Genomic DNA, 20,088 nt, shown 5'->3' on the forward strand with positions numbered 1-20,088 from the left:
TTTGTCTGAATCAGAGAGATCTCCTCTTGTTGTTTTCTTTAGGAATTTGTTGTTACCAAAACCCTTTCCATATATATATAGCATTTATACAGCCTCCATGTTTAGAGACTCTGATGATCCTGAAATAACCAACTACAGTAAAATAATTTCCCATCCTCTGTATTTCAAAGGATTTCTTTTCTTTCCAGTGCTGGGTTTCTGATAATTTGTAAAATGCACTTGGCCAAAAAAAGATCCTCAAACTGAGCATTGAGGAGGCTCTCCTGAGTTGATGGACTGCTGGATTCTTCAACCTGAATGTGGGCCAAAAGGTTTCCCACACTCACAGCATTATTGCATCACTCTCTTTCATGAGTCCTCTGGTGACTCTTCAGATGCTGGAAGTGGGTAAAGTTGTTCCCACACTGAACATTTATACAGTTTCTCACCTTGCTGAACCCTCTTGTGAATTACAAAGTGTGGCTTTTGGGTAAAACGCTGCCCACACTTGCAGCATTTGCAGGGTCTCTTTCCAACGCATGTATACAAGTGTAGTACAAATGCTGAACTGTATGGTGCATGAGGAAAAGTTTTCTTGCATTGGCTAAACTTGTGGCATCCAATTTTGGATGTACAATCAAGAAATTTTATGCCATGGGGGGGGGGGTCTTTAAATGTTTTCTCTCTTGCATGGGCTCTCTGGTGGATCATTTCCAGTTTTGTAATGTTCTCCATTTTTCTCAACCAGGGTGACCAGAGGTCCTCCTTAGCTTTTTGTGGGTTTTTCAGGATATGTGGCTATGTTCTAGAAGAGTTTGTTCCTGATGTTTTGGCCGCATCTGTGGCTGGCATCTTCAGAGAATGCTGATATGGAAGAGAATGGGCTATATATACACTTGTCCCTCCATATTCATTAGAGTTAGGGGTAAAAGACCCTGTGAATATGGAAAAACCACAAATAACAAACACACCATGTTTTTACCTGAGAGGACACCTCTGTAAGAATCTCTAGGTCCTGCAGAGCAATAATGTAGTCAACATCCGACAGACACTGACCATAGAACTGCACTGGAGGAGCTACAAATGCCTAGTAGAGTATACTCTCTAGGAATCTCTTGGTATTTCAGTGCCACATTTAAAGTTGACCATAAAGTTGCACTGGAGGACCTAGAGATTCCTAGAGAGTTCATATTAATTAAATCCGTGAATAATCCAATCACAAATATCAAACAAAAAGGTAGGGCATTTGAAAAACCCTCTAGTTTACTTTTAGGAAAGCATGGGAAGAACATATGGAGGGATGATTGTATACTATGTAATCCTGGATAGGGAGAAGTGGTTTCCATGTTAGTTTTTTGTGGGTTTTTCGGGCTATGTGGTCATGTTCTAGAAGATTTTCTTCCTGACATTTTGCCAGCACAGAACAATACACATGCAAATCACATTCCCAGGCTCACACAGTATAGATATACCCACCTTTTTCTAGGCAAGCATTCTCTGAAGATGCCAGCCATAGATGTTAGTGAAACGTCAGGAAGAAAATCTTCTAGAACATGGCCACATAGCCCCAAAAAACCATAAAAAACTATGGATGCCAGTCATGGAAGCCTTCGACTTCACATTGGTTTCCATGTTAATCTGTGTATTGTTTTGTTGTTGAATGGCAAGGCCTCAGGGTCCTCTTTTTCCCCAGGATCTGTCCTCCATTCCAACCTTCTTCCCAGAAGGAATTCCAAAAAGTCCTCTTTTTATTTCATCTTATTTTATTGAGCCTGACTAAGAAGCATAAGTTGACTTTGAAGCCATTTGAGCTTTTCTTGGGGCAGCTCCTCCCTTTTTCCTGAATGTTCTTCCCTAACAGTAAACTGGATCCAAAGTGGAGGGTTTTTCAAATGCCCTGCCTTTTTGTTTCCACCAATGGCAAGGGAGATCTTGAGAGAGAGGGCAGGCGATTGGCTCCTAGAATCCAGTCCCCCCCTTGCAGCATCTCCATAAGAAGGCATTGCTTGCCCAGATGAAGGAGGCTGGAAGCATTCCAGCTGTGCTAAGCCTTGGGCTTATTCTGGTTCTTCCTGGTAAATAGCTTCTCTTTTAAAACTTTCTTTGCTAGCTTCATGTGGATGGCTGGATCCCAATGCTTTGGTGGCGCGGTTTCTGAGAGACATGTTTCTTGCCCAGTTCCCCCAATAGTGCTTTGCCTGTTATTCCTTTTTTTGGTTGGTTTCCAGAACTTATTCTTCTTCTTCTGTCTTCCAAGTTGTGTGACTTGCAAGTGGTATTGGGTCTGACTCAGAACTGGGAAAGGTCTGGGTCTGGAAAAAGTCCCTGAATTCCAGCAGGGCCATAAATAGGAATTTTGTCAAGAAATTGTTCTCTTCCAGGCTTATCCAGGTGTTTTTTCAAACTGTGAATGTTTAAATTTATTTATTTACTTATTTATTTCAATTTTAATGCCACCTTTCTCCCTAAAAAGGGACTCATGAGATAAAAACACTTTTAAAACTTTAGTTAAAAAAATTAAAATAATCAAGTGAAAACAGTATAAAACGAACATTGCAAGCATACAAAAGTTGAAAAAACACAACTAAGGTGCAAATTTATTTACTTATTTATTTCATTTATTTATGCCTCCTTCCTCCCAAAAAAGTAACTCACAGGATAAAAACACTTTTAAAACTTTACAATTTAAAAAAACCTACAAATATAATCCAATGAAAACAGTGTAAAATGAACATTAAAAGCATACAAAAGTTAAGTCAGAGAGCTATGGTTTCGTTGGCATCTTCAGAGAATGCTCACATGAAAGTGAATTGTGTTTGTGTGTGTGTGTGTGTGTACACACACACATATATGTGTATATATATTCATACTTTGTAACCCTAGGTAAGGAGGAGTGATTTCCATGTTAATCTGTGTATTGTTCTGTTGTTGAATGGCAAAGCCTGAGGGTGGGAGGATATGCAAGAAGAATTTTATGTCTGCTCAATGAGAGATCTGTTGTTTGCTGGGGGGGAAACTGACCCTGGCTGGTTTTCATTTGCATTTTGCTGGGTCTCGATTTCAGTACTGGTAAAAACTTTATTCACTTTAAGGGTTTCCTCTTTCCTGTTCAAATTGTCCAGGTGTTTGTAGCTTTCAATGGCTTCCTTGTGCATTCTCACCTGATAGTTGTTGGCTTGGTCCAGAATTTCGGTGTTTTCAAACATCATTTTATGCCCAGGATGGTTTATAACATGTTCTGCTACTGCTGATCTTTTTGGCTGGCTCAGTCTGCAGTGTCTCTCGTGTTCCTTGATTCTTGTTTGTGATTTGTTGATAATATCATATTATGGATCTGTATTGCTTAATGTCCGCAATATCTTATTGTGGATTAGGATTTGTTAATTGTTCTCATTTCCTGCCTCAATCTATGGGGAGAGGCAGGTAAGAAATATTATTATTATTATTATTGTTGTTGTTGTTGTTGATAATAATAATAATAATATTTGTTATTGCTATATGTGCTTTCTCAAAACCAAATCTTTTTAGGGTTGGTGGGGTGAGGTGAGGACTAGCATTACAATTCCAACCCATTAAGTAAGGATGCATCTACACTGTAGAAATAATGCAGTTTGACACCACTTTAAGTGCTGCAGTTCCATCCTATTGAGTCCTTGTAGTTCTACAAGGTCTTTTAACCTTCTCTACCAAAAATCCCAGTTTCAGTAGGATGCAGCTATAGGAGTTCAGGTGGTGTCAAACTGGATTATTTCTACAGTGTAGATGCATCCATTCCTAGAGGACCACATGAACCCACCCCAGTTTTTAATGGACCTATGATCCTGCTTCTATGTGGTCCAACTCACCTGTTCGCATTTCTCTCCCTAAGGTTGGTGTTTGTGGTTTTGAACGCCATTCTCATTGTGGCAAGAAAGCCAACAGGTGGCTAGTAAGAATCAAGGAAGGAGAGAAGTAAATTAGAAATGGAGCACCCTGGAGGAAGAACAATGGCTGCCAAGCGTCCTGGGAAGCGGCTTTGGTCCGAAGCGCTTTGTCCTATCTGTGTCCAGTATTTTACGGATCCGGTGAGTCTGGAGTGCGGGCACAGTTTCTGCAAGGCCTGCCTCCTGCATTCCTGGGAAGAGATGCCAAAAGAAGTCGCCTGCATTCGGTGTGAATATCTGATTTCGAAGAGGACCTTCAAACCCAACGAGCCACTGGCCCGTTTGGTGGAAGAAACTAAGCAAGCGGTGGAGCATGCCAAAGAAGAGGGTATCTATCTGGATGAATAGCTATTCTAGTTGCTTTCACATGGAATTTGGGGTTATCAAAGCTCCTATATTCTGCCAGTACACACTTTTCAGAGACTCTGATCAGTCACATTAATGCATTTTATAAAAAATAATTCCCACCCTCTGTACTCAAAGCTTTCTTTCTGAGGTCTGAGTTTCTGATGGTTTTTAAATGTGCTTGGCCAAGAAAGGCATGCTAAAACTGAGCACTGAGAAGATGGCTCTTCTGAGTTGAGACTGACGTGGATTCCCCAAGCTGAGTGTTGACTAAAATGTTTCCCTCAGCAGGCACCATTATGCATTACTTTTGTTCATGAGTCCTTGGTGTCTCTGTCTTCAGCTGGGGTAGTAGCGAAAGTTCCTCACACTTAAACATCTATATAATTTCTCACGTCGGTGAACCATCTTGTGATCAAGGGTGTGCCCTTCGAGTAAAATGTTTTCCACACTTGGAGCACTGTAGGGCCTCTTCCAAGGTGGAAATGCAAGTGTGTCCCAAATGCTGGTGTTGCCTGTGCATGAGGAGATGGATCTTCTTGTAGCATCCAAGTTTGGATGTTTCATCAACCATTTGGCCCCATGAGGACCTTGGACAAGTTCTCTTCCTGCTGAACTCCCTGGTGGATCACAGAGTGCCTCTCCAACCAAAACATTTCCCCACTTGGGCATCGATATGGCTTCTCTCCTGTAGGATTCTCGGAGGATTCACAAGATGTGACATTGAGCAAAACATTTTTCACACTTCTGGCATTTAATGGTTTCTCTCCTGTATGAACTCTCTGATGGCTTCACAAGATTTGATGCTGTAGCAAAGCATTTTCCACACTTTGGCATTTGTAAGGTTTCTCTCCTGTGTGGACCCTGTGATGGGTTACAAGGCTGGAACTTTGAGTAAAACATTTTTGACACTTCTGGCACTTGTATGGTTTCTCTCCGTGTGGACTCTCTGTGTTCACAGGCTGGACTTTTGAGCAAAACATTTTCCACACCTCTGGCACTGTATGGTTTCTCTCCCGTGTGGACCCTGATGCTTCAAAAGGTTGGAACTGTGAGTAAAACATTTTTGACACTTCTGGCACTTGTATGGTTTCTCTCCTGTGTGGACTCTCTGATGCCTCACAAGGCTGGACTTTTGAGCAAAACATTCCCACACCTCGGCACTTGTATGGTTTCTTCCTGTGGGGACTCTCTGATGCTCAAGAGGTTGGAACTGTGAATAAACATTTCCACACCTCTGGCACTGTATGGTTTCTCTCCTGTGGGGACCTCTGATGCATCACAAGGTTGAACCCTTCATTAAAAGATTTTCCACACAGCTGGCACTTGTATGGTTTCTCTCCTGTGTGAAGTCGCTGATGTCTCACAAGGTTTGTTTTTGAGTAAAGCATTTCTCGCACTCTTGTACATTTGTATGGTTTCTCTCCTGTGTGGACTCCTGGTGCTCACAAGAAGAGAATTGTGAGCAAACATTTTCCACACTTTTCACACCTGAAGCATTTCTTTTTCTCATTTTTTAACATTTCTCAGGCTTTCCTGTTTTCATGTTCCCCTTATTCGGGTTGTCTCATGTCTGGCAAGTTCCAATTCATTCATGAAAGAGAGATCAACATTGCCACATTGTCTTATTTCACACTCCAATCACATTCAGGAAGAAGGACCAACACAGAAAGACTGACTCTCAAGTATGATAGAGAAGGAACTTTGTGAGCCAACATGGGGCTAATTGAAAAAAGTAAATAAGGATAATTTAAGATTGTTTTAAAAGGGTGGTCGCTGTTCTTTTTTATTCTTTGATGAGTATTAATTGTGATATTATTTACCCACTTATCACTCAATTCCACCAGACGCCCTGGGAGGACCACTATTTTTTCAAGCCAGCCTTGTGACTTTTCTCTCGGGTGCTGGATACTGAACTGTCTAAACAGTAGGGAATCTAGAGATAAGGTCAGTATTCTCTACCAACTGCTTAGTGGAGGTGTACTAAATAAATAATGCGCTCTTGGTCTGACCTGGCCAAACCAGATGAGAATGTCATTCTCCTCTGCTCGGATCACTGGCAAAATGGACCTCCTTCTTCCCACAGATAATGGTCAATAAAGGAGGTGGGGAAGGGAGTTCGATGACAGCAACAATGTCACCATCATCTAAGGCAGTAATCTAAATACAGTGACCTCTCTAACTCACGGATCTGAGATTCGCAACTTGATATCCGCGAGGGGCAACCTCTGCTAATTTCAGTGGTGTGCAGGCCTGGCCATGTGCACAGGGCACCTCCATTCAAGCCTATGGGGTTTGAATATGCATGAGCTTCTCTTTCTTGAGGGTGTGGTGTGTCCAGACAGATCCCCTGCGAAACAGAGGCCCAGCTGTACAGAAAAAGTACCTAGAATTACTCAAAGTAACAGGAGTCTTCAGACCTTATAATGGTTCAGTAGGTCATCATCCTGTTTCCAGGAATAGGGGTTGGGTTTAGTACTGTATGCATTACAAAGTTGATGACATGCTCATCCTGAGAGATTAGTTGGACAGGGGACTATGAAGATTATCGCACTGGGGTTGAGGGCCGTCTCAGCACGGCACAGCAGGAAACGGAACGAGTGGGGGACGGATTTTAACACACACCCTCGTCCCCACCATCCGTTCCCCCTTGTCCCTGCCATCCGTTCCAAAGGGACCCTTTTGAGAACGGTTAGAACAGTTCTCAAAAATTGCCCCCTCTGGAATGGATGGAGAACGGAAGAGAGGGGGAACAGAACAAATGAGGGCGGATGTGTGCGGTAAAATCTGTCCCCCCACTCTTTCCGCACGCATTCCTACTCCTTCCATTCCTGTGCTCAGAACGGAATGGAAGAGCCAATGCGATAAAGTTCTATGTGAAGCAGGCCCAAAAGAGTTTTCTTTTGGTATATTTCTCTCCCAGGGTGAAGACAATGGATTTGGATTTGAAGGATATCCATCCAATCCAACAGGGATCCATGTTGCTCTCTTGCAACATACCTCAGACAGTGTAGTATCTTGGGCGGCTTCGAAACCAAGATGCAAGAGATAAAACAATTTCCATGATCTAATTCCTATCTGAGCCAAAGAAAAGTACCATCTTGAGTCTCTTAGACTGTGGGTGTTCTTTGGCTTTTTGTGGTATTGGAGCACCTTGCTGGATTGTCAGTATAATTTTAATACTGTTTTTTACCAATTATTCCTTCCAGAAAATTACATGGACAACAAGAAGGCTTTAGAAGGGACAAAAGATTAAAATGGAAGCCAGTTCCTTACCCAGAGTGGATACATTCTCATAGTTTTCAATCATCACTGAATGTATAAGATTGTTGGTTGAAATCCAGGAGGTCCATTCCTCCTTGCGGAAAAAACAGACACATCTGCAAAGGTCACATGTTCCTGTAACCAGAAAATAGCCTGTTACCTAAATTGCAAGAGGTCACCCATAAATTGTATTCCATGGGAAATTATTTTAGCTCAATAAGAAGCAGCAAGAGGGCTAGGATAGCAATAGCTGGGATCTCTCCTACATGTAACAGGTCCAAGACTAGACCTCTCAGACTGCTAGTACAACATAGTGTTATTGATTAACAGCAAAGTCAAAATCACCATTCACACCACGTATACAACACCAAACGCACGAATATTAATGAAATTAAAGGCCGTAGCATATAGCAAGGTTGAGGCAAGGCAATTACCAGTCCCAAAGCAGAGCTCCAGTCAGGGGATGGTGGAAGTGACCATGGCTCAGCAAGGCTGCCAGAAATGGTGTGTATATGGGGGAAAGAGGTTCACTTCATGGTCACTGTGGCTTTCCAGGTTCACGCTTTTGCCCTCCTCGTAACTGCTATTATAACTTATATTATATTATATATTATATTATATTATATAATTCCGATCTAGAAGGGCGGTATAAAATAAAAAAATTATTTTTTATTTATTAACAAAAGATACAAACTATTTGTACCCCAAATAATGTGGAGTATGTAGGGTGTGCTAACAACAGCCCACAGCAGAAAGGTGGAATCAGCATATGAGGCGTCCTAACAGGGCTCAACTACTTCAGAGTACTAGGTGGGTGGGGGCTGTAACACATTTAAATGCTCCCCCATCCTCGGTTATGTTAGAACCCCATTAGGGAAAAGATAAGGACCTAGCCCTGATCTCGGGGAGCTAGCCTTCATCTGGGAAGGTAGAGTTTCCGTGCCGCCACTGGAAACAACCAGGGGCTGTCCCTAATGGCAGTGGAGCAGCATGCACGTGACACTACTGGGGACAAATGGGGGCTCTCTCCAGTGTTGGTGCAGCAGCGTGCATGCCCCGCCATTGGGGTCCACCTGGGCTTGCTGTCTGCAGATACTCAGTATACATGTGTGCAAGTCGTGGATACCAAGGGTCAAATGATGTAAATTGGATGACTGAATTTTTAGGAAGCATAGGGTAGCCCTGTAAGAAAGGAGATGTTTATTAACAAGGAGGGGGGGGTCTTTTCTCCTCATCTACATTCTGTACTACAGACAACCCTCCATATCCATGGGATTTCCCCCATGGATTCAAGCATCCACAGCTTGAAAATATTTTAAAAATATAAATTCTGAGAAGCAAACCCTGGGTTTGCTGTTTTATATAAGGAACACAATTTTACTGTCCATGTGTATACAATGGGACTTGAGCACCACAATTTGGTACCACAGAGGGTCCTGGACCAAATTCAGGGGATACCAAGGGCCCAATGTACATCTGGACCAGCCTCCCTAAACTGCTGCTGCCTGTACATGTTTGAGATTCCGGCTCCCACATCCCTAGCCACTTAGGCGCTGCTTGCACATGAGGCATAAATTCCACAAACACTCTTTCAATTCATGTGAGATAAAATAAAAGGAAATCAAGTTAAAATCATTTCTACCTTTCATGAAACAAAAAGCCTGCTGTCTGATCTCCCAAATGGTAGGGCCAGCCATTAAAAAGGTACTTTATAAGACTAAGAAGATCAGAATACCAAGGACTTGATCAGACAAGGGAAATTGGAAGTATAATCCAATGGCAATTCAAACACAATCATGGGGTTTCACGTTTATTGCATGATAGACACACACATGCAAATTGGGGCAATGGCATCCTATTTTCAGGCAATGGGAAGCCAGTTTTGAATGCAATTCGCAGTCACCTAAATTCGCTGAACACTGCTGCGTTCTGGCCCCCCTTTCTTTTCATTCGAAATAAGAGAAATTCCTCACATGTGATAAACTCCCAAGACTACAGAGTTTTTATCAAACGGGAGGAATTCTCTTAATTTCAAATGAAAAGAAGGGGGGCCAGAACGCATTCACGTGAATTCACTAGTTCAGCAAATTTAGGTGAATGTGAATTATTTTCGAACTGGCTTCCCATTGCCCGAAACACATGCCATTGCCCGAATTTGCGTGTGGTGGTCTATCACGCAATAATGTGAAACCCCTATGGCATTCGAATTGCCATTGGATTATACTTCCAATTTTCCTTGTCTGTAAAGTCCTACAACTGATAAACCTAAGGGAACTTCTAAAGTGCCACACATTGCAAAGACCATGTATCTGCATTCGAAGTCCACACAGGCTGGGATGGAAATGGCAGAACAGGGGACATGATCCCAGGGACTCTCTGAACTGTTCTACAGATTGAAGGGCGACATTTGCCTCAGCTGTCCAACTGACAAAACGAAAGATCACTTTTTGGAGGTACAGCCAAGGACAAGTGTGTCTCTACTTCAGCCCAGGGAATAACAGCATTTCTCTGTTCGGTGCAGAACAAGCCCAAGGGCCTCATTGCAGAAAGAGAGGATGGATGAACTCTCACCTGATTCAAGGGCATCTTTCATGTCATCCACAGAGAAAGTATTGATTGAGTCTCTTTCTTCCCCCTCTGAGGATCAAAAGGGCCTCTTCAAGATCTTTGTAAACCTACAAAAAATACAGAAGGAAATTATTTTGTTACACGAAACCACATGGCTGGAATCTTAGTTTTAGTCCTGATTCGAGGAGAACCATTGATCTACTGCTAAATAGTGGGTCAACACATCCAAAATCCTGCGGATTCTGTGGGTTTACTCTAGAGGGGACTAACAAATGACTTCAGCTACATTTTTCATGACTCTACATCTTGTGCTTTCTTTCCCCACCAACCTCAGCAGCTGAAGAGAATTTTCCACCTGAGCAAGCTTTTGCTATGGTCCTTTTCCTTCTCCTCCATCAAGACAAAGCCCCCCCGGGACCTTCTGGAGGGAGAAGAGAAAGAAAAGGGGGGGGGAGCATTTGGAAAGGCTGCTGCTGTTCTGTCAGAGTCATTCTCTGGCTTGGGAAAAAGGCTTCATGGGAGAAAAGAAAAGGAAGCCCAAAACACATGTTCCTACCTCTGAAAACGAAGAATCCATCGCTAATATTTAGGAAGAAACCCATTCGCTAGTCCTTTAAAAAATAATGTGGTAGAACTATGATTCTATGATATTCCTGTAAAGACTTCACTCTTTTGTCAACCTGAAACAGAGCATGTCTCTTCAAGTGTGTTTGGACTGCTGGTCCCCAGCATCCCTCCTTATTAGCTATGCTGCCTAGGGATGATGGAAGTTGCAGTTCAGCAAATACTGCCCATGTCTCACAGAAAAACAATTTCAACACCTTTCAATGAACACTGAAATGTTTCTCATAAAAGACTTGATTTTTATTTGGGGGGAAAAACCCCTTTTTTTTTTGCCACTCTGGAACTAGTTTCAAACCTGCTTCTGGAGTTACATAAGTTCTAATTATACACATGGAAATCAGGCTATCTTGATTGATTTCAAGGGGAACACTTTGAAAGGCTCTGCTCTTCTGTCACAGACACTCTCTGGCTTGGAATGAAAGGCTTCATGGGAGAAAATAAAAGAAGCTCAAACGTCTCCCAAGTTTCCTGCCTCTGGACATGAAGGATCCATTTAGCTAGCAACTGGGGATAAATGCATCCTGTGGTCCTTTTTATAGTAAATGTGAAGCTTGGTTATTACAGCACGTGGAGAACTGACTTCTAGAATTCTGTGTAAGACGTAGACTGTTTTGTGCAATCTAAAGTAAGCATGGCTTCAAATGTATTTGGACTGCAGCTCCCAGTATTCCTCTTCATAGCTATCCTATCTAGGGCTTGCTGGAAGTGGCAGTTCAACAACAGGGAGAGCTACACTTTGTCCACCTGAGAGGAGATCATTCTTGCCTTTTCACAACACTGGCAATGCCCCTATAAAGCATGATCCCTATTTACAAGAAAACAGTTCTTTTTCATTCTGGAACTGTTTCAGCTTCTTTCTGGAGTTACAACCCAAGTTCTAATTATTATACAACATGGGAACAGATTTTTCTACAACATTTCAGAATTTGTATGTCTCCTAATTGTATCTTAGCCGTGGAAGAAGCATGGTATCTAAGTAAACTCAGAAACAATCACAAAAGCCAAGATCCTGTGGGAAAAACCCTTTCTCTCATGCTAGCACTGAGTTTCATTCTAACTACCCCATTAGCCATGGCCTTACCCAGCATGGTAGTGTTCCCTTCTATCCAAGTGTGAACGGCAGCACTCAGGAGACCAACAAGCCCAAAACCTCTAAAGAGATTTCCCTGCAGTTTCTTATATTTAGGTCTGTAATAAAGTTCCCACGAAGGCACCACCCATTCTTACAAGGTTGGAAGCCTTAAAGAGACTGGACTAGCACTTATCCATTGCATATAGAAGGATGATGACTGTACTGTCAGTACAGTCAAAGCCTGAAAAAGTTACTTCTTTTAAAAGCAATTTTTGTATTCCCCAAAAACATGGCCATTCTCAAACTAACATTGTTCTCGTAGTATTTTCAGTGCTCTGGGGAACATAAGGCATGTGTGTTAGATACATTTACCAATGTTAAAAGCAGATGTTGACAAACACTCTTGAGGCCTGATGTACCACAGACAAGAGGTCTTTCACAGTCGGTTTTCCAGGTCTCAAAGTCTGGACTGTTTTTTCCACAGAGCTAGAAGCTTGAATGATAGGCAATGACTCCCAGAGCTTCTCAAAGGACTGCTTGCAAAGACCTTTTTAAAAGAGATGGGGAAAGTATAAGTTTCATGGAGACGTTCCATGGTCTGAGAAACAATAGGAGGAAGCCCATCCCAGGTCCCTCCTGCAGAGTTCACAGGCTGCAGCATTGGGACCAAGGTCTCCCTTGAAGGACATAAGAGTTGGGGAGCAAGGGCAGAATTACAACCAAACTGGAAGGAGTGGGGCCTGGGCCATGAGCTATGCCACAACAATGCCTGAGAGGCGCTCTAGTAGAAGAGAAGTCTAGGGTAGTCACTGAGCTTCCTGCAGGTTGAGCTTCAGGAAGAGTTGGGAGTTAGAACTGGAGAGGTCACCTTCCTTTAATGGTTTCTGGACAAGAGAGCCACACCTGCTGAAAGCCTCTCTACTACACAGCCATTAATGGGGTGAGACCACTGTCCACTTCTCATTTTGCGGTGTCAATTATTTGTGGAAAATATGACACCTTTGGACCAACCGCCCCTTTAGACATTAGCTCTCCTGTGTTGATCACATTTTCTAATATGACTGAATCATGAACCAAGTTATAGACCAGACATATCTGGTTTCTTTTTCTTTTGTGCATCAGCTCACCTTTAGCACAAAATACTCCTTACTGAAACTGTTGCCATGATGGATGGTGCTGTGATTCTTCTCATATGGACCCTTCTGTGGAAGATAGGCGTTTACAGACTGCCAAAATAAAGCTGCTTCGAGTCTCTTGGAGGTAGTGCTATTAAATGATACATGGGTCCTAAGAGTCCGGAGGTCGCACCAAAACCAACCCATTCCTAAGCATGGAGTGCAGCTTTGGTCAGCTTCTGAGTCTTAGGACCCATGCATCATTTAAATAGCATATCTCCAAAGAAACCCAAAGCAGCTTTATTTGGCAGTCTGTAGCAGGCCATAGATACTTTTCCAGGTGCATATTGTTACGTTGTATTGTTAAACATATCTATTAGGACTAAATTGTGAGTGAATATTCATCTATCATAGCTGGCTTTCTCTTTGTGATAAGCATTAGCTCATGATTCATACAATATGATCTGTTAATGAAGCTTTTACTGAAGAGATGAATAGGTCTCCCCATCAGGCGATCCGTTTTTCGACATCAGAGTAGTTTTCCATGTGAAGTCTCTTCTAGTCACTGAGCAAGTTGAGGATTTTTCACCTTTATCATGTTTTCAATGAGAAACCTAGACAACACCACTAGTATTTCACTTGTTCTCATGGTCTCCACATTTGTTTATTGCTTCTCTCTTCAATAAGGAATTCTGTGAAATGTGCAGATTTTGATGGTTTCATAAATGAGAGAAAACACATCTGTGTTTTCTTTCTGGAAGATTTTGAGTCAGAACTGAAGTCTTTTGAAGGAGTTGCTAAATGGTTTTGGCACATTTGTTCCAATGACATTTGTTCCCAAATTTTGGCTCTCCAGATGTTTGTGTTGTTAGGCAAGGTGGCTAGGACTTCGGGGAATTGAAGTCCAAAAACCTGGAGGACCAAAGGTTAGGAACCACTGTTACCAATGGCTAAAATGCATGCACACCTGAACCCGATGAGAGAGTACAGTGTATCTGGGGTCTATCTCTCTAGAAGCCCCTGCAATAGCCAAAAATCACAGTGGGGGAATCTGAAAGACTGTGCTAGTCCTGAAGATAGGACATTTGGATGTTCACACATTAGAGTAGGCTCAATGGGCATAGAAGAAAGAGGCACGGGCTTGATCACATTGAGCAAGACTGAGTCCACTCTTTTCTCGCTGTGCCGCTTCCATCCACCCATTTTCAGCAGGCTCAGTGGGCAGAGAAAGGAGATGGACACACATTTAGGAGACAAGCCATAGTGGTGTCACTCTTAAAGGCCATGAATATATCCATTGATGGCGTTCTCCCTACTGAGTGTGCATTTCCCTGAATTGAACACCACTACCACTGTTTCATACTCATTAGACTGACTCAGTCATTGAAACATTTATTAATCTGTAATATATTAAACATTGGCTTTGAAACACAATTAGCACTGAGGAGAGTGTTGGTGCTACTTATATAACTATGAAGAATGTACACTTGTACACAAGTGGGGCTTATATCTGAAACAAAGACACCAGTGATCTTGAAACAATAGAAGCTGGAAGAAACCTCCATCATCAGAGATAGCAATCTCACAATACAAGACCTTAGGAGGTACGGATGGGAAAGACTTTTCCTTTCCAATCTTGCTTCTGTGATCTCAAGACCTGTGTCCAGGCATGTTGGAAGTGGGATATTTGTCTGAATCAGAGAGATCTCCTTTGTGTTTTCTTAGGAATTTTGTTATTATACAAAAACCCTTTCCATATATATATATTATATATATATATATATATATATATATATATATAATATATATACAGCCTCCATGTTTAGAGACTCTGATGATCCTGAAATAACCAACTAAGAGTAAATAATTCCCATCCTCTGTATTTCAAGGATTCTTTTTCTTCCAGTGCGGGGTTCTGATAATTTGTAAATAGCACTTGGCCAAAAAGATCCTCAAACTGAGCATTGAGGAGGCCTCCTGAGTTGATGGACTGCTGGATTCGCAACCTGAATGTGGGCCAAAAGGTTTCCCACACTCACAAGCATTATTGCATCACTCTCTTTCATGAGTCCTCTGGTGACCTTCAGATGCTGGAAGGTGGGTAAAGTTGTTCCCACACTGAACATTTAACAGTTTCTCACCTTGCTGAACCTCTTGTGAATTACAAAGTGTGGCTTTTGGGTAAAACGCTGCCCACACTTGCAGCATTTGTAGGGTCTCTTTCCAACGCATGTAACAAGTGTAGTAAAATCCTGAACTGTATAGTGCATGAGGAAAAGTTTTCTTGCATTGGCTAAACTTGTGGCATCCAATTTTGGATGTACAATCAAGAATTTATGCCATGGGGGGGGTCTTTAAATGTTTTCTCCTTGCATGGGCTCTCTGGTGGATCATTTCCAGTTTTGTAATGTTCCCATTTTCTCACCAGGGTGACCAGAAGTCCTCCTTAGTTTTTTGTGGGTTTTTCAGGATATGTGGCCATGTTCTAGAAGAGTTTGTTCCTGATGTTTTGGCCGCATCTGTGGCTGGCATCTTCAGAGAATGCGGATATGGAGAGAATGGGCATATATAACACTTGTCCCTCCATATCATAGAGTTAGGGGTAAAAGACCCTGTGAATATGGAAAAACCACAAATAACAAAACAAACCATGTTTTTACCGAGAGGACACCCTGTAAGAACTCTAGGTCCTGCAGAGCAATATGTAGTCAACATCCGACAGACACTGACCATAGAACTGCACTGGAGGAGCTACAATGCCTAGTAGAGTATACCTCTAGGAATCTCTTGGTATTTCAGTGCCACATTTAGTTAAAGTTGACCATAAAGTTGCACTGGAGGACCTAGAGATTCCTAGAGGTTCATATTAATTAAATCCATGAATAATCCAATCACAAATATCAAACAAAAGGTAGGGCATTTGAAAAAACCCTCTAGTTTACTTTAGGAAAGCATGGAAAGAACATATGGAGGGATGATTGTATACTATGTAATCCTGGATAGGGAGAAGTGGTTCCCATGTGTTTTTTTGTGGGTTTTTCGGGCTATGTGGTCATGTTCTAGAAGATTTCTTCCTGACTTTTGCCAGCACAGAACAATGCACATGCAAATCACATTCCCAGGCTCACACAGTATAGATATACCCCCTTTTTCTAGGCAAGCATTCTCGTGAAGATGCCAGCCATAGTGTTAGAAACGTCAGGAAGAAAATCTTCTAGAACATGGCCACATACCCCAAAAAAAACCATAAAAACTATGGATGATGCCAGTCATGGAAGCCCGACTCACATGGGTTTCCAGGTAATCGGTGTGTTGTGTGTGAATGGCAAGGCCCAGGGCCTCTTTTTTCCCCAGGATCTCCCCATCCAACCTCCCCCAAGGAACCAAAAAGTCCTCTTTATTCATCTTATTATGGAGCCTGACTAAGAAGCATAAGTGACGGAAGCCATGTGAGCTTTTCTTGGGGCGAGCTCCCTCCTTTTCCTGATGTCTCCCTAACAGTAAACTGGATCCAAAGTGGAGGGTTTTTCAAATGCCCCCGGCCTTTGGAAAGTTCATATTCGCCGAACCTGAGTTTTTCCAAAAGAGACGGCTTTCCCTCCCCGATTCCAAATGACCCATGCTAAGGGACATGCCTCAAATTTGATTGTGAGAGATTTGGGGCCAATATGAATTTCACGTGCAAGATCCGATTCCTGATCCAGGGTAAAAGGTAGTTTGAATGGCCCCTAAGTATAATAGTCCAAAATTTTTTAGCTTGCTTACATTTCCACCATACATGGAAAAGGTCTGCCTGTGGATCTCAGCATTTCCAGCAGTTTGAGTTCCTTTCTCCACTAGCCGCATGGGTCATCACTTCTTTAACTAGTTTCAAAACTGAGTTGAAAACTATCCTTTTCAGAGAAGCGTTGTCAGGCATCGTGTGACTATTATTTGCTATTTGACATTTTTAATTTGTTGCCTGTTTTATTGAAACCTTTCCTGTATTGTTATGTATTATTTATATGTATTATGCTATTATTTCTTAGATTGTACGCCATGGGCAGGTTTACTCTTATCTATTTTATTGTTTGTATGCACAGCGCTGTGCAAATCTACAGCGTTATATAAATAAAGCATAATAATAAGAAGAAGAAGGTGGCAAGCCAGGCGATCAGGCCGATGCCATCTCAGCGAGGCAAGTAGTTGCAAAACCAATGACTCAAATCTTCTATTTAATATAGTTTCTCAGCCAGGTTGCCGCTTATGTCACCGATGACGCGCAGATAATTGACATGCATTTTTGAAGTGGTGCAAACTAGTGGGGATGACAATCATGTCAAAAAAGAAGCGATTACAAGGGGATAATGAAAAGATCCCCTTTCACAGTGGGAACAATGGACCTTTTGGAATCAATTCATCGACACAGAGCAAAGGCAAACCACAAACTGGTTTAAATGTAAGTGGGAATGGGGCCTTAGTGAATACCCCAGCCTTCTCGAGAATGGCTCAGCTGCCATTTTCTTTGTGGCCTCCAGGATCTTGTGTTTACAGCAGCCACTTCAGTTAAAGGGTTAATCCGGAATACAATTACTGTCAAAGACAAACTTCATATGAGAGATCAAAGAATTGAAGGGTTCTGAGGAGCTAGTGGGAAGAAAGTAGCAGTCAGCCTAAAAAGAGGCAAGGAACAAGCAGATAGAGAAAGGTCCAGCCAAGGGTTTCTGAAAAATAGGAAGAAAGCAAAGGCACAAAGAGGAAGACTGCTGGACAGGAAGGAACCGAAGAAAAGCCCCAGTGGCACCAGGGAAGGGAAACAGGCAAAAACACCTCAGTCATCCAGAAGCACAATATTTGTAGGGCAATACAAGTTTCCTAAGGCTTCAGCCTTTAGTAAAGAAACAAAAATATTTAAATATCAAAAATATGAAAGCCAAGCCCATTAAGGTCTAGCTTTAAATCAGCAGAGTAGCAGAAACGTGTCCTTGCTGTCTAAGAACTGCAGTCTAAGAGGTGAGACTGACTCAAAAAGCAACACAAGTAGCTTGCAGTTTAAACAAAAGTTTACTAATGGCTTGAACCTATATATGCATAGAAGCTATATCTTAACCTAGCTAATGAATAGTTCAGATAAAGAAGAAATCTTTACCTGAATCACATGGTTTGTTTACCAATTTGCAAAGTTATTGCCATGTGATTCAGTACAGCAAATGGGATGTTTGAATGAGGGGAAGAGAGAATGCAAAACTCTTCCAACAATATTGTGTTCTACTATACTGTATCCTTAAGAAAGAATATTTTCATTGAGAGAACGTCTCCCTGACAAGTACTGTAATGTCCCTTACTTGGGATTTCACTGTTTCACATTTCTTAGATGTGGGTCTAAGAAAGCAAAAATTTCCAGCTAATTCAAACATTTATTAAATCATTCTTTAATATAGTAAAAACATAGGCTTTGCAAGCAGAATAAGCATGGAAGGGGATAACATTGCTGCTCATATAATTATGGTGGCTGTACACTAGGCAGCTTATCCCATGTCTTGCTAAATCAATTTACCTCTATCCAGCTTAAAACTTAATTTGGACAGCATCCTGATGTTATCAGAAGGTTTTTGCCACTGAAATTGCTGCCTGAATACAACCCGGGTGCATCCCCACTTCCAAGATTTCGGATCCGGGAGTGTTCTAACATAAGAAAATGGCCACTGGAGTGCTCTTGGAAGCGGCGATACACCCGGGATGTATTCAGGTGGCAAATTCGGCAGCAAAAACCTGATGCTGCTGCCTGAATTAAGCTGTAAACCAGATAGAGGTAAATCGATTTAGTAAGCCATGAGATAAGCTCCTTAATGTATGCCACATTGGAGTTGATGTTTCTCAGATGAAATAGGATAAACCAGTGAGCTTGAAACAGCAGAGAACTGAACAGAACCACAGAGAACATCAGCAGCAGCATTACAGAATACACAGTCCTTGGGTGGGAAAGAGCTCTTCCTTTCCAGACTCATTTATGTGTTTCTCAGAAATGTCTGTGTGGCAAATGATGGCAGTAGGTTCTGTATCTATCTGGATGAGAATAGCTTATTCTAGTTGCTTCACATGGAATTTGGGGTTATCAAAGCTCTATATTCTGCCAGTACACCTTTTCAGAGACTCTGATCAGTCACAATTAATGCATTTTATAAAAATAATTTCCCACCCTCTGTACCTTCAAAAGCTTTCTTTCTAGGTCTGAGTTTCTGATGGTTTTTAAAATGTGCTTGGCCAAGAAAAGGCATGCTAAACTGAGCACTGAGAAGGATTCTCTTCTGAGTTGACTGACTGCTGGATTCCCCAAGCTGAGTGTTGACTAAAATGTTTCCCTCAGCAGGCACCATTATAGCATTACTTTTGTTCATGAGTCCTTTGGTGTCTCTTCAGCTGTGGGTAGTAGCGAAAGTTTTCCTCACACTTTAAACATCTATATAATTTCTCATGTCGGTGAACCATCTTGTGAATCACAAGGTGTGCCCTTCGAGTAAAATGTTTTCCACACTTGGAGCACTTGTAGGGCCTCTTTCCAAGGTGGAAATGCAAGTGTGTCCCAAATGCTGTGTTGCCTGGTGCATGAGGAAAGATGATCTTCTTGTAGCATCCAAGTTTGGATGTTTCATCAAACCATTTTGCCCCATGAGGACCTTGATAAGTTCTCTCTCCTGCATGAACTCCCTGGTGGATCACAAGATTGCCTCTCCAACCAAAACATTTCCCACACTTTGGGCATCGATATGGCTTCTCTCCTGTATGAATTCTCTGATGATTCACAAGATGTGACATTGTAGCAAAACATTTTTCACACTTCTGGCATTTATATGGTTTCTCTCCTGTATGAACTCTCTGATGCTTCACAAGATTTGATGCTGTAGCAAAGCATTTTCCACACTTCTGGCATTTGTAAGGTTTCTCTCCTGTGTGAACCCTGTGATGGGTTACAAGGCTGGAACTTTGAGTAAAACATTTTTGACACTTCTGGCACTTGTATGGTTTCTCTCCTGTGTGGACTCTCTGATGCTTCACAAGGCTGGACTTTTGAGCAAAACATTTTCCACACCTCTGGCACTTGTATGGTTTCTCTCCCGTGTGGACTCTCTGATGCTTCAAAAGGTTGGAACTGTGAGTAAAACATTTTTGACACTTCTGGCACTTGTATGGTTTCTCTCCTGTGTGGACTCTCTGATGC

General features: G+C 42.0%; 1 protein-coding gene across 1 annotated transcript in view; it reads right to left on the bottom strand.

The window, feature by feature from the left end:
* Positions 1-17,700: 17,700 nt before the first annotated feature.
* The window catches only part of LOC121923736 (zinc finger protein RFP-like), a 9,287-nt gene continuing 6,899 nt past the window's right edge, over positions 17,701-20,088 (bottom strand). The window contains exon 6 of the mRNA XM_042454453.1: positions 17,701-17,757. Within this exon, the coding sequence (XP_042310387.1) occupies positions 17,701-17,757 (57 nt within the window). The remainder of the gene's footprint in view (positions 17,758-20,088) is intronic.

The sequence above is a fragment of the Sceloporus undulatus genome, chromosome 2 (genome assembly GCF_019175285.1).
Source record: "Sceloporus undulatus isolate JIND9_A2432 ecotype Alabama chromosome 2, SceUnd_v1.1, whole genome shotgun sequence".
Lineage (NCBI taxonomy): Eukaryota > Metazoa > Chordata > Lepidosauria > Squamata > Phrynosomatidae > Sceloporus > Sceloporus undulatus.